Raw genomic sequence first — 13,638 nt, forward strand, 5'->3', positions numbered from 1 at the left:
TAAAACTTATCAGGTATTCCGCTACACAATGCTGATGACTCTTTTTTGTTGTTCAGTCATTTTAGTCATGCCCAACTCTTCATGACACCTGGCAAAGATACTGGACTGATTTGCCATTTCCTTCCCCAGCTCATTTTACAGATGAGGAACTAAGACAAACAGGGTTAAGAGACTTGTCCAGGGTCACACAGATAGTAAGTGTTTCAGCACAAATTTGAACTCAGGTCTTCCTGACTCCAGACCTTCCTGACTCCAGTGGCATTCTATCCACTGTGCTGTCCTTGGTAACTCTCCACTTGTACCCAAAAGATCAGCATTCAAGTTTCACTTTATAATGAAAAGATCCCATTAAAAATCTAGCATGATTTCTTAATATACTAGGCTCTCCATATGTGGCTGTTGATTGACCACATGACTACAACTCATGTAATAATGGATAGGGTGTTGGTCTTGGAGTCAAGAAGACCAAGAATAAAATCCCACCACAGGAATGTGACTCGAGGCATGTCATTTAATATCTCTGAGTTTTTATTTCCTCATCTGTAAAATGAGGTTAGACTCAATGGTCTCTAAGGTCCCTGACACAGAGTAGGGATAGGGACTAGAAATGGGATTTCACTGGTATATGGAACTCCCTGGGGGAGAAACTCCCTTCAATTCCTTTAATGTAATTTAGAACACTAGAGTGTTGCCTAGGATTCTATTTGACAGAAGCAGCAGTTTGTTGAATCAAAAACCACTTCCAAATGCCAAAGCCCAGATCACCCATGTTGTGTTAGGGGAGCTAATGTCTGTTACTGCTCTAGAGAAAATATCTCTGGGGTGGCTAGGTGGTGCAGTGAGTAGAGCACTGGCCCTGCAGTCAGGAGGACCTGAGTTCAAATCTGGCCTCAGACACTTGACAGATTTACTAGCTGTGTGACCTTGGGCAAGTCACTTAACCCCAATTGCCCTGCCTTCCCCCCTCAAAAAAAAAAAAAAGAAATATCTCTATTTAAAAAATGTCTCTGAAAATCATTAACAGGTGAAATAAGATTGCCTTCAGGCAAAAACGGATCAAGAAAGCATAATGACAAAATGCAAGGATGGGGATATAGGCCACATTCACCTCAAGTAGAAATGGAGACCACTACAACTACTCATTGACTTAGAAAACCACAAATTAACATTATCTAGTTTTGCTGTATTATTGTTGACTTTACTAAGTATTTCCAAATTCTAATTTAATCTAGTTCCAGGGCACTCAGGAGTGTTTCAAGCACCCCAGTCAGTGTTGCCAGTTCAAAACTTTTAGTGTAGACAATGGGAAGAACTACAGAGAATTTTCATTCCATTTTTCAGAAGAACATATTTGTAAATGATGTTTTTCCCCTTGTCTAGACCTGTGAATTCATTGGAATATGGACTAATGCAATGAGGAAACTCCCTATGCCAATGTGGAGCAACAATGATTTTGAAACTTAGAGTCTTGGAGAGCTGGAGGAGACATCAAGAGTTTCAATAACCTGTTCAGGGTCATACAGCCAGCGTGTCAGAAACAGGACTTGGAGCCAGGTCTTCAGGAGTCTCACATTGGCTCTCCAGTCATGCTCTCATTTCAAACCTCGACATCACTCAGCAAGAAAGTTTCTTGTCCAATGGTCCCATGTAATCATACTATAAACACAGCTGTCTTTGAGCAAAACAAACAGTGGGAGGGTTTGTTTTGGTTACGTGCCTCACTACAGAGAAAGGTTTGTTTAAATACAGAGAGGACGAGTAGCATACCTGGCAACAGACTGCATGACTTTGGAAGAAGTGTCCTTAATGGTATCTTTGAGGTTGTCCTTTAGGTTGCTAAAGAGCCGCCCTGCACCTCCTTTTACCATGTCAAGCAGACCTCCACCATAGTTGGATTCCATGTCTGGAGATGAGGCACCTGGCAAAGGAAAAACAGGAAAGGAAATCAAATTAAGATCAAAGCAAAACAAAACCTAGTTACAATGAAAGCCAGACATTCAAATTGTAATTTATCCTTCTTCATTCCAAAATTAACATATTAGTCAATTATAACTGACTCTATAAGAAGCATACCTAAAGATAGCTCCTCTGCTTAGAGGATATCCTAGCCTACTGCTGCACTAAGGGTCTCTGTCAAGTTTCAAACTACAGACTCCTTTGGTTCTAGTTGCTAGAGATATTCCTCCTGCCAGAAGTCTCCAATGAGTCTATAAAAGGACAAGAGTAGTCAGACTACAGGAAAGCACAAGGGGCAACATTGCTCTGTCATTGATCCCACCAAGCCATTTATTTCGTTATCCTGGTAGTGATGACAGAACCACCTCTTACCTGAAATAGCAATCCCTGCGATCCACACCCTGCTTTCGCTCAGTCCTAGCAAGAACAAGAATGGAATTCCCTACTTGCACCAGTCCCTCAACCTTTATTCACCTGGTTGCACTATGCTGGGATGTCTCTGATGTCTTCACCATGCCCCAGGAAGCTCACCGTTGGAAAAACTTCATCATCTTACAAGATCCCAACAGCCCTCATATTCTACCTCATCATACCAGCCTCTGCCCCTCTGATTGGAGAGTGGGTCCATGAACCTCCAAATCTACATTTAAGGAAGCAGCTCAACTCAGGCATCTTCTCATTTCTTACCTGGCTGCACTCTGAGACATCTCTGACTTTTCCACCATGCAAAGTGAGATTGTCTTAGAGGGCAGTGATTGGCTTTCTTGCTTGCTTGCTTTCAATATTTCTAGCTTTCTTCATATCTGTATCCCCAGCACTAAGCACAGTGCCTGGCACATAGTAAGTGCTTAATAAACATTTATTGACCAATAGAATGATCTCTATCCACTCACCCCTACTCATTTATTGCTCTCTTCCATTGTGATCACAGAAAGAAGCACTCATAAATCATGTCCACAGATCCTAGCCATCACCAGGCTCAAGAGGTAGTCAAGCCCAGGTTCAGAGTCACCCTCCCTTCACAAGTCTGATTAAAATATCATAAAACCAGTGTGATAAAGTGCTAGACGATATAAATAGATTTAGCTCAGTAGAGTGGAGAAAATGATTCTGAGGTTTATTCTCATGTGACATGATGTATTGCTATAATTGTGTAAAAAATATCTCCAAGTTGGAAGCCAAATTTTGTCATCATCTCTAATATGATGATTACTGAATTGGGTGGGGGGCAGCGAGAGGAATTACACACTTGCTCATTTCCATCAAAAGTTATATTTTCAACTAGGACCTCCCCCAACCCCTGGAGCATTGTTCTAGGAGCTGACACCAGATTGATGATCTAGGGTGCTCTCTTCTCCTCTATTAAATTCTGGAATAGAATTTTAAGACACAGAACTATTAAAAGACATAAATATCTCCCAGGGATCTATAAATCAGATGCCTGTATCCCTCAAACTGAACGTAGTCCATTAGAGCCGTACAACCCTGTTAGATCTGAAATGGCCACCAGAGTCCATTTGTTATCTTGATATAGTCAAATTATAGAAAGTGGATTAGGACACAAAGGATAATAGGAATGCTCTTATATTTTTGGACTAATGATTTTTTTTAAAGTGGGCATGTATACTCTTCCAGATCAGATCCATGAAAGGAAGACCAAAAAAGCTTGAAATGTATGGTTTAAGGCCCAGTTGAGCTACAGAAATAGAAGGATACATTTCAAGATACTTTAAAGTGAAACCAAGAACTCTACTTTCAGGGATCAACAACCAGTCTACTTGGGAAAAGTATGTCGAGGCTGACAGAGGCCATACCTTCATATAAATAAGTTCGCTTTCTAAATGCTTTGACAAAGCTAAATCTAGACTTGGGGATGGTGCTGAGGGTGGGGAATGATCAATATGCTTACTAGATAACATCCCCTTTCCCAGATGAGTTTGAATTAATATTGGGGGGAAAAGTGGTCCAAGGACCTAAATAGGTAGTTCTCAAAAGAAGAAATGCAAACCATCAACAACTTTTATTTTATTTTTTAATTATGTAAAACATTTCCATATTAACCATTCTGTACAAGAAGACCTAATGAAAGAAAAAAAAAATGAAAGAAAGTGGAAAATATCATGCTTCAGTCTGTATTCAATAAATATCAATTCTTCTTCTGGAGGAAGATAGTACGTTTAATTATTAGTCCTTTGGGATTGTCTTAGACTATTGTATTGCTGAGAATAACTGAGTCATTCACAATTCTTCATTGAACAATATTGCTGTTACCGTGTACAATATTCTCCTGGTTCTGTTCACTTCACTATGCATCAGTTCACGTAAATCTTTCCAGGTTTTTCTGAAATCATCTTGATTCTCATTTCTTATAGCACAATAATATTCCATTATAATCACATACCACAACTTGTTTAGCCATTACCCAAATGATGGGCATCCCTTTGATTTTCAATTCTTTGTCACCACAAAAAGAGCTGCTATAATTATTTTTGTACAAATAAGTCCTTTTCCCTTTTTCGTATGTAGTTGAACTATAGACCTCACAGTGGTATTGCTGGATCAAAGGGTATGCACGGTTTCATAGCCCTTTGGGCATAGTTCCAAATGTCTCTCCAGAAATCTTGGATCAGTTCACAACTCCACCAACAGTGCATTAGTGTCCCAGTTTTTCCACATCCCCTCCAACATCCAATATTTTCCTTTTTGTCATATTAGCCTCTCCAATAGGTGTGAGGTAGTACCTCAGAGTTGTTTTAATTTGCATTTCTCTGATCAATAGTGATTTGGAACATTTTTATATGACTAGAGATAGCTTTGATTTCTTTGTCTGAAAGCTGCCTGTTAATACGCTTTGACCATTTAGCAGTTGGGGACTGACTTGTATTTTTTGTAAATTCGACTCAGTTTTCTGTGTATTTGAGAAATGAGGCCTTTATCGGGGATACTTGTTGCGAATTTTTTTCCAGTTTTCTGCTTTCCTTATAATTTTAGTTTCATTAGGGGTTTTTGTGCAAAAGCTTTTTAATTTTATATAATCAAAATTATCTGTTTTGCTTTTTGTATCTTCTTTGGACCTAAATTCTTTCTTTATCCAGAAATCTGACAGATAAGCTATTCCATGCTCTCTTAATTTGCTCATGATACCACCCTTTATGTGTAAATCATGTACCCATTTTGACCTTATCTTGGTATATGGTGTGAGATGTTGGTCAGACCTACACTTTAGAAAAATCACCTTGGCTGTTGAGTGGAGGCGGAATTGAATTGAGAAGAGATTTGAGGGAGGGATACTGGTTAAAAGAGTCCAGTGAGAGGTGATGGGGGTCTGAAACTAGGGTTGTAGCTGTGTGGTTGGAAAACTGTAAATACATATGAAAGATGGCATAAAGGCAGAAAGGATAAGATTTTGCAATAGATTGGATGTGTGGGTTAAGTGTGAATGACAAGTAAAGGAGATTGGAGAATATGAATCTCAGCAACTAGAAGGATGGAGGTACTGTGGGAAGCAACATGACAGTTGGAAAGGGGGGAGAGCATGATGCAAAAGATGAATTCTGTTGAATATTTTTATTTTGAGATGTCTACAGGGAAATCTTTTTTGAGAAGTATAAAAGGTAGTTAATGATGCAGGTCTAGAGTTCATGAAAGAAGTTAGGGCTGGATACATAGATCTAGGAATCATCTGCATAGAGAACTGAATTCTTAGGAACTGATGAAATCACCAAAAGAGAAGGAGGCGGCCCATGAGAAACATGCACAGTTGGTGGGCATGGCTGGAAGAACCAGCAAATAGGACTCAGAAGGAGTATCTCAACTGGGATAAAAAGAACCAGGTGAAGAGAATGTTATAAAAACCTTGAAAGGAAAGACAATCCAGGAGGAGATAGTAATCAGCGTCAAAGGCTACAAGAAGGTCAAGAAGGATGAAGACTAGGGAAAGAGCGAAGAGGTCACTGTGGACTTTGGAGAGGGAAGTTTCAGTTGGATGATGAGGACTTAAGCCAAATTGTAGAAGGATTAGAAGCAAGTAAGAGATGAAGAAATGAAGGCATCAGTTGTGGACAGCTTTCGAAAAGAGTTAAGCTGAGAGAAGGAAAAGAATCAGACTATAGCAAACAGGGACAATCAGATCAAGCAAGGGTTTTTTTAAAGCATGGAGGAGAAAAGGAAGGTAGGTAAATAGCAAGGAAGTGGCCCATAGACAGGGAGAGACTGAAAATTAGAGAGAGTGAGGATAACGAAAGCCATCTTTTGGAGTGGATAGAATAGAATGGAACCAAAGATACTTATAGAGGGGTTTACTATGACAAAGAGAAGGACCACCTCTTCATCAAAGAGCCAAGTGAAAGTCAAGGTGGAGCAGAAAGATGGCTGAGGGACATGAGCAGAAGAGGGGAAAAGAAGGGGGAAGTTTTAGGCAAATAGCCTCCATTTTGTGAGGGTAAAGGGGAGGTGAGGAATGAGGCAAGACTCTCAGCTGAGAGGTTGGGGAGTGTAAAGAAGTTGCTGGGGGAAGCATGAGGAGGGGAAAATGGTTGAAATAACTATAATAGTGAGTTAAATGGTATATAAATTAGGGAAGTATTAAAAGTTACCTCGCTATAGTGAAGGCCCAAATTATGCAACATAAGTTGTAGTGATTCAAATGATGCAATCTCATGATTTTCTCCAAACCATGGAAGTCTTAACTTCATGCAATCAATTAGAAGGCATATCTTTGGTCCCCCTCCCAGAAGAAGAAGCAAAATTTAAAGTCAATCCCACTGGAGTATGGGTAGGGGAAACTAATGGGGAAGGTAGAAGGGAGGGATAAGGGAGACATAACCCTATTGGCTCTTCAAGAGCCACATTTGAAAACAAGGAGCTATTGAGGGAACTTGCTCATCCGATATTTTCTCTGGTCCAGCTTCAACCTTCCTCTGACCCCACTGCCAAAATCATCTATCCTATACCTTCTCAACAATGAACACATTTGCTTTGTGATTGGTTCACTTCAGTCCTATACTAGCCAAACTTTCCATTTACTAAATCTGTGCTCTGTCCATTGATCTATCTAGATGTCATTAACTAGTTCACTTCCCACCTGCCAGCTAAGAGACCCCAACATGTCAAGGCAAAGTCACATCTACCTTTAGCCATTGCTGATTTTAAAATATAATAGCCTGCATTCAGATTTAAAAACATCAGCCTGAGATCCCCAAACTAGAGATGATTTTATCTGTATTTGAAAGAGGCATTTCTTTCCATGCTTGGAATACTCTCCTTTCTTACCTCCACCTCCAGGTTTCTTTCAAGACTCAGCTCACATTCCACCTTCTTTCCCAGTACTTAGTTGTTTACAAATTGTCTCTTCAACTGGATTTTAGATACACCTCCAATACTTAGCAATAAACACTTTAAAATGATTGTTGAATGACTGACATCCAGAGTGACAAAAAGGTGACGTATACCAGAAAAGAATCCTGATCTCAAGCTTGGTTGTATAAACATCAATAACCATTTGGAGATCCTTATAAGTGCTGACTAATGAAATTACTTCCCATCTTAATACAACTTAGAGATGGTTCTTTCTCAGATGTACTTCTGATCTGGCCTTAACTGAACTCATATGACTAGGCTGGGAAAAATTGGCTTGGCTCCATTTCAACTAGATCACTGTCAGCAACATTTCCTAGGAGCCAGTTATGTCCATAGCCCTTCAGTGGGTGCTATAGGGTGAAACAAAGATAAAGGATGACATGTTATTACCCTTGACCTCTTCTCACAGATATAGGTCCCTCAATCAGGAAGCAATTATTAAGCACCTACTATGGGTCAGTCACTATGCCTCAATTCCTGACCACTCAGTGAATGCATGAAGATAACACACAAGGACAAATATATTGGGGGGGGGGAATCCCAAAAACTACTTTTAAATATGACTTGATGATGTAGAAGTAATTCTTTCTAGATGGAGCTTTCAGAGTTGGAAAGGACCTCAATCCAATGTAGATTTTTAAAAAGCATCATCCTATAAAAAGCACAGTACTGTGGAAAAAAGCATGGACTCTGGGACAAGACCTGGGTTCAAATTCAATCTCTGACACACTTGTGAGCTCAGACAAGTCATTTAACCAACTTGGGTCTCAGTTCCCTTGTCTATAAAATGAGAATGCTTAAATAGATGGTTTCTGAGGTCTCTTTTAAACTCTAAATCTACGAATCATACTCTACTGTATAAATATACCTACAAATAGTCATTCAGCCTTTGCTTGAAAGCCTCCATTAAAAGGGAACTCACAGCTTAGGGAGGCTGGTCATTCTACTTTAGGACAGCTCTTAGTGCCAGAAAGTTTTTTCCTTAAATCAAGTCGGAATTTGTCTCTCTACAACTCCCACCCATTGCTTCTGGATCTGCCCTCTGGGCATAAGAAGAGCTCCTCTAACATGTTTTCCAACAATTACTCTTCAAATTTCCAAAGATATCAAGTTCTATTGCCTTAAGTCTTCCCTATGACAAATGTCTCTGGTTTCTTCAATAGATCCTCACCTGCCATGAGCTCAAGGCCCTTCATAATCCTGGTTTCCCTCCTCCAGATATTCTCCAGATTCTCTACAACCTTCCTGAAATGTGGCACACATCAGAAGATAGAAGCGTTCTCCATAGAAGTAGGCTAAGCAAAGAGGCCTTAAATATTCCATTTTCTCTTGATTCAGCATTCACTAACCTCTGGGCTCCATTGCTCCTGACTTGATATGGCATATGGCTACACAATTATTCTTCCATCATGGCCTACAGAAAGTAATTAAACAGTGTCCACAAGCCTTCTGTAAGTATCATGAGTCTTTTCCATTTAACAGCTAGAGGGCCAAGAGCTTTCCAGGAACATTGTTCGATACTTTAATGTACTTAAGGGACTCATGACATGGTTTTGTGACAATACCAAATGAAACTCAGATCTGGTATAATTACCTAGGAGGATAGAGTATGTGAAATACCTCAGAGATGAGAACAGGTGACTCTTTATAATGTGAGCAGAAGCCATACCTAAAATATCTGTTATCTCCAGGGGTTAGTTCTTCCTCCTCCTACTCCACCTTCAAAGAAACAGATCCACAGGGTATCATATTGACTCATATGCCACTTGCCACTATGAGTTATAGCTCCATAGGACTCAAGATAGGCCAGTTTGGGAAGTGATTAATGAACCAAACTTTAGCAAAACAATAGAGCAAGGTCCATTAATATTCCCTATCACTCCTAGGCTATTTGTGCTTTTCTTTTTTAAAACCAGGTGGCTACATGCCTTCTCTTTCTAGATTATACCAAAGCTGAGGTTGATAAGCTCAAGACCAGAATTGCTGATCAGGCCCTACATGTTGTCCAAAGTCCTCTAATGTTTCATTGGCATGTTGTTGTCTGCAGGACAAAAGATGTCAGAGGTGAAAACTAGCATTTCAGGGCAGAAGGAATAATCATGAAGTATTATGTGATGCCCTTGATCTTTATACTTTCCAATAATTAGAGAAATGACTTATAATAACGTGTTATGATAATTTAGCTTGTTTTAAAATGAAGTAATATTTAAAGCACTTTGGGAAGCTTAAAGTGCTCAAATAAGTGTTTGTTATTGTTATAGTCTAGGGACAATATAATGGCCTCTAAAGTCTATGTGGTTCTGCACTCTGCACCTTTAGGAAGTGTATTTTATGTGAAAAGTTATTAATTCAATCACAATTGTTCTGAGCCCCCAGTCTGGAAAATTCCCAACATTTGGGCAGAAGTTGGGCTTACTGTCTAAATTTACATTTATATCTATCTCAGGTTAATCCCTGGCCACTTGTGTGACAGGTAAAATTCAGTTACTGAAAATGCTTGGGAAATGAAATCAGAATAGATCATATTATAGTGTTTGTGTATAAACAGGCATCAGCAGGGAACTTGAAGAAAAAAGCAAAACTTTTCTCACGACTCTCAGTCACACTGGTGTCATTAACTCACATTCTAATGGGAGAGAACACACATGGAAGGTTTCAACTACAGTTCATGGAAAGATGGTCCTTAGGGCATAGCGGCAAAGTAGATATTAGTGCTTTGTCTCTTACGCCATTTCCAGTGATAATGTTATATCTGTTTTTGATGTTGAACCACTGGACAGGGCCAAAGACTTTAGAGGCAAACATTCTCTGTTCTGAGGCTTCAGCAGCTATGTCTATAGTACCTGCAGGAGCAGTCCTGAGGGTACATCTCCATGGGGGACGCTTTCTCAGGATGATGGCTGAGGGCACTGGTCTGGAAATGGGGCTGTTCCCAATGTTCTTGAGTTCAAGGTCCTGGGCTGTCTCTACTGAGGTCTGAAGGGAGACGGTGGTCAAGGCGATAGTGGTGATTTGACCTGCCTGGCAGTAGCTGGTGATCATGACGATGAGGAAGGTAGCCCTTTCTCCTCAGTGACCTCTACCCTCAATGATGGCTACAGAGACTAATGTTTGGGTCAGGGCTGGGTAGAGGGAACTGCCATTCCGAAGGCTTCTGGGTGCACAGTCCTGGACATTCTCCATCAAGGTAGTGGTGGTGGCGGCGGTGGTTTGTCTTACCTGATACATGCTGACTCCTGTCTCTCCCTCAGGACTTGTTCACAATCAGTTCTGATTAATTGATTCAGTCAAGAAGCATTCCTACCTAATGGAGTAATTACTTTTAAGTGGGTGAGATAATCAATGGAACTCTACCCTTTCAGACTCATGTGGGAATAATATCCAGAAATAATATAAGAAAATATTACTTTTGGACATTAGATGCAGGACAAAGTGAGATGGGTACTTGAAGTAATAGTTGCTCACATTACAAGAGGAATTTCAAACCTTACAGCGAAGCAAATGGAGACCCACCATCATCAAAGCCATAATTGGCAAATTGTCTCTTTTATGAATGGGGCAAGTAACACAGAAGCCTATAGGGAAATAAGGCATAGTGGAGATTCCAGGAGACCACAAAGTACTACTGGGAGTAGCAACAGGACGCTGTGGGAAAGGACTTCATTATTTTAAACCATTATTCTTTTTTCCTAGATCATCTCCTCGGTTGTCTCTACATGGCCAAAAGAATGAATATGTGAATAAATCCTCTGGCTCTGGTGCAAAACCTAGTTACATCACCGTAGTTTTGACTCTGACCTTTTTCACACACCAGGAAATCTCAATTCCCAAAAGTCCAAAACTGAGAGGAGAAAGTAAAGTAAATTGGAAAAGTAAATTGGCATAAACCAAGGCCAGATGAGCACTAGAATGGACATGTTGGGAAGGGTTTTCTACGTCAGCTACATCGTCAACACAATGGCTGTTAATAGTTTTGATTCTATAATTCTGTGAATCAAAAACTCAAGAAGTACCTTATTACACATCTACTCTGCTCCGGGCACTATACTAGACAATGAGGATGCAGGTAAAAGCATGAAGCAATCCTTTTTTGTAAAGAGCTCATATTCTAATGGGAGAATGTGAATTGTGAATTGCTCAATATCATCCATTCTTATAAAAGGTAGCTACACCTAAAGAATGTTTCCCCTAAGAAGTGATGAAACATGCCAAAAGTCCTCACAGAAAAGAAACATCCCCCAATCTCTCCCTTCACTTGACCTTGTATTCTCACTTCCAAAGGAAATCAGTTGAGGAACACAGACCCTCTTTGCTTTCACCTGAAGGAGGTCAGAGATTCTAATGGTCTTCAGCATGTGGTAGAACTTGTCTTCTCTTGGCATCATCAAGGAAGATTGGAAATAAGTATGATCTATATGGGGCCAAAGATTAAAAGAATAGAAAGACCCAGAACATAACTTACCAATGCAAGGTAGGAAAAACAATGCCAGCAAATTGCAATACCATAAAACCTCGGCACCTGAGTTGGAAGAGTCCCCAGAGCTCATCCAATTCAGTCCGAAACTGACTCTAAGGGGTTTGTTTGGTTTTTTCTCCTTTCTTTTTTTTCCACTGGGGAGGGTGAGGAGAAAAAAATGGATTTTTGTCTATCAAAAAAACAATAAATTTCATTTTAAAGAAAGAACCCTCTCTACCACATCCCCAGTGAGTGATTATCCAATGGTTTCTTCCAGGGATAGAACATTGCTGTCTCCTGAGAACACCCCTTCTGCCTTGGGAGAGACTAGCAGAATTGTTTAAAGGGGTCTCCTTGCCTTAAGCTGAAATCTGTTTCTCTACAGCTTTTACCTTAGTTCCTATGTCTTCTCTCTGGATCCCTCAGAAAGAATTCTAATCTCACTTCCATAGGATGACACTTAAATTTCTGAAGACGGTTTTCACATTCCCCCCAAAGTCTTCTCTTTTCTAGGCTAAAAAAAACCCATTCCTTCAATCAAATTCTGTAAGACTAGTTTTCAAATTCTTTCACTATTCTATTTGCCCTCCCCTGGAAGTGTTCTAGCTTTTCAATATTCTTCCTAAAATGCAATGTCTAGAACTAAAAGCAGTAGCCAAAGTGTATATAGTGCCTACCCTGTGCTTATATTAAGGCCCACAAGGGCCAAAGGGTTTTTTAATAGCTAACACATACAATTCTATTTAGCAAATATTTAATAAGCACCTACTATGTGCAATGCTCCTAGGATCATAAATTTAACCTGGAAAAGACCTCAGCAGCCAGATATATAGTCAAACCCACCCATTTTATGGATGAGAAAATTGAGATGCAGGAAGGATCATACATCTCCCCCATTAATTTCTTCTTTATCCCAATTAAATTTAATCTTACTACAGCTGCCCCATTGTCCTAACCTATTGAGATTTTTTTGCTCCCAAATCTGACATCCACCACGTAAGCTAACACTTTCAATTCCATGTTAGTCATATATTGGCTCTGTATACTATCTCTTCCTACATCCCAAAGCACAAAATCTTGGCCTTGGAAGGGTGGTTAAAGGCCATCTAGCCCAGCCCATCCTAGCCAAGGAGGCCCTCTCCAGCATGGTGGACAACGGGTACAAATCTAGTTTGTACTTAAAAATCATAGGGTTGGGAGAGGGAGGGAAAACAGAGACCAATTACTTTCCAAAATGGCTCATTCCACTTATGGGTAGTTGGAATTGTTAGATTTTTTTGTCGTGAAACAAATACAAAATCTGGCTCTTTGAAACTTCGCTCCATCGCTGCTTATTCTACTCTCTTCAGGCAAGTGGAATAAAGCTAATCCCACTTTCACAGGCCAGCCTTCTTAGTACATCAAGTTTTCCTACTCAGTCTTCTCTTCTCCAGTCTAAACATCCCTGCTTCCTTCCGAAGCTGACTCGCCTAACCCAGGATGTCCCCAACAATCACTCTCTGAACTGCCCTCCTCTGGCTAATCAAGATCCTTACTGCATAGGCATTGAGAGTAAGAATGGATAGAGCACTGGACCTGGAATCAGGAAGACCTGAGTTCGAATGTGACTTCAGACACCAGCTGTGTGAGCCTAAGTACAATTATTCACCTCAGTCTCCTAACCTGCAAAATGGTAATAATAGACCCTGCTTTCTTGGCTTGTCCTGAGGATATTTATAAAGTGCTTTGCAAATTTTCAAGCATTATAAATGTTAGCTGTTATCATGACTGTAATGTGGCACTCTTCAGATGGGGTCTGACCAAGACACACAGTACAATAGGACTATGATCTCCCCAGTCCTGAACACCGTGCATCTCTCAATACAACC

General features: G+C 40.1%; 1 protein-coding gene across 1 annotated transcript in view; it reads right to left on the reverse strand.

Annotated features, from left to right (window-relative positions):
• DNAJC6 (DnaJ heat shock protein family (Hsp40) member C6) overlaps positions 1 to 13,638 on the reverse strand; it is a 121,026-nt gene that overhangs the window by 63,209 nt on the left and 44,179 nt on the right. The window contains exon 2 of the mRNA XM_036757517.1: positions 1,768 to 1,918. Coding sequence (XP_036613412.1) covers positions 1,768 to 1,918 — 151 coding nt within the window. The remainder of the gene's footprint in view (positions 1 to 1,767; positions 1,919 to 13,638) is intronic.

This window comes from Trichosurus vulpecula, chromosome 4 (assembly GCF_011100635.1).
Source record: "Trichosurus vulpecula isolate mTriVul1 chromosome 4, mTriVul1.pri, whole genome shotgun sequence".
Classification (NCBI taxonomy): domain Eukaryota; kingdom Metazoa; phylum Chordata; class Mammalia; order Diprotodontia; family Phalangeridae; genus Trichosurus; species Trichosurus vulpecula.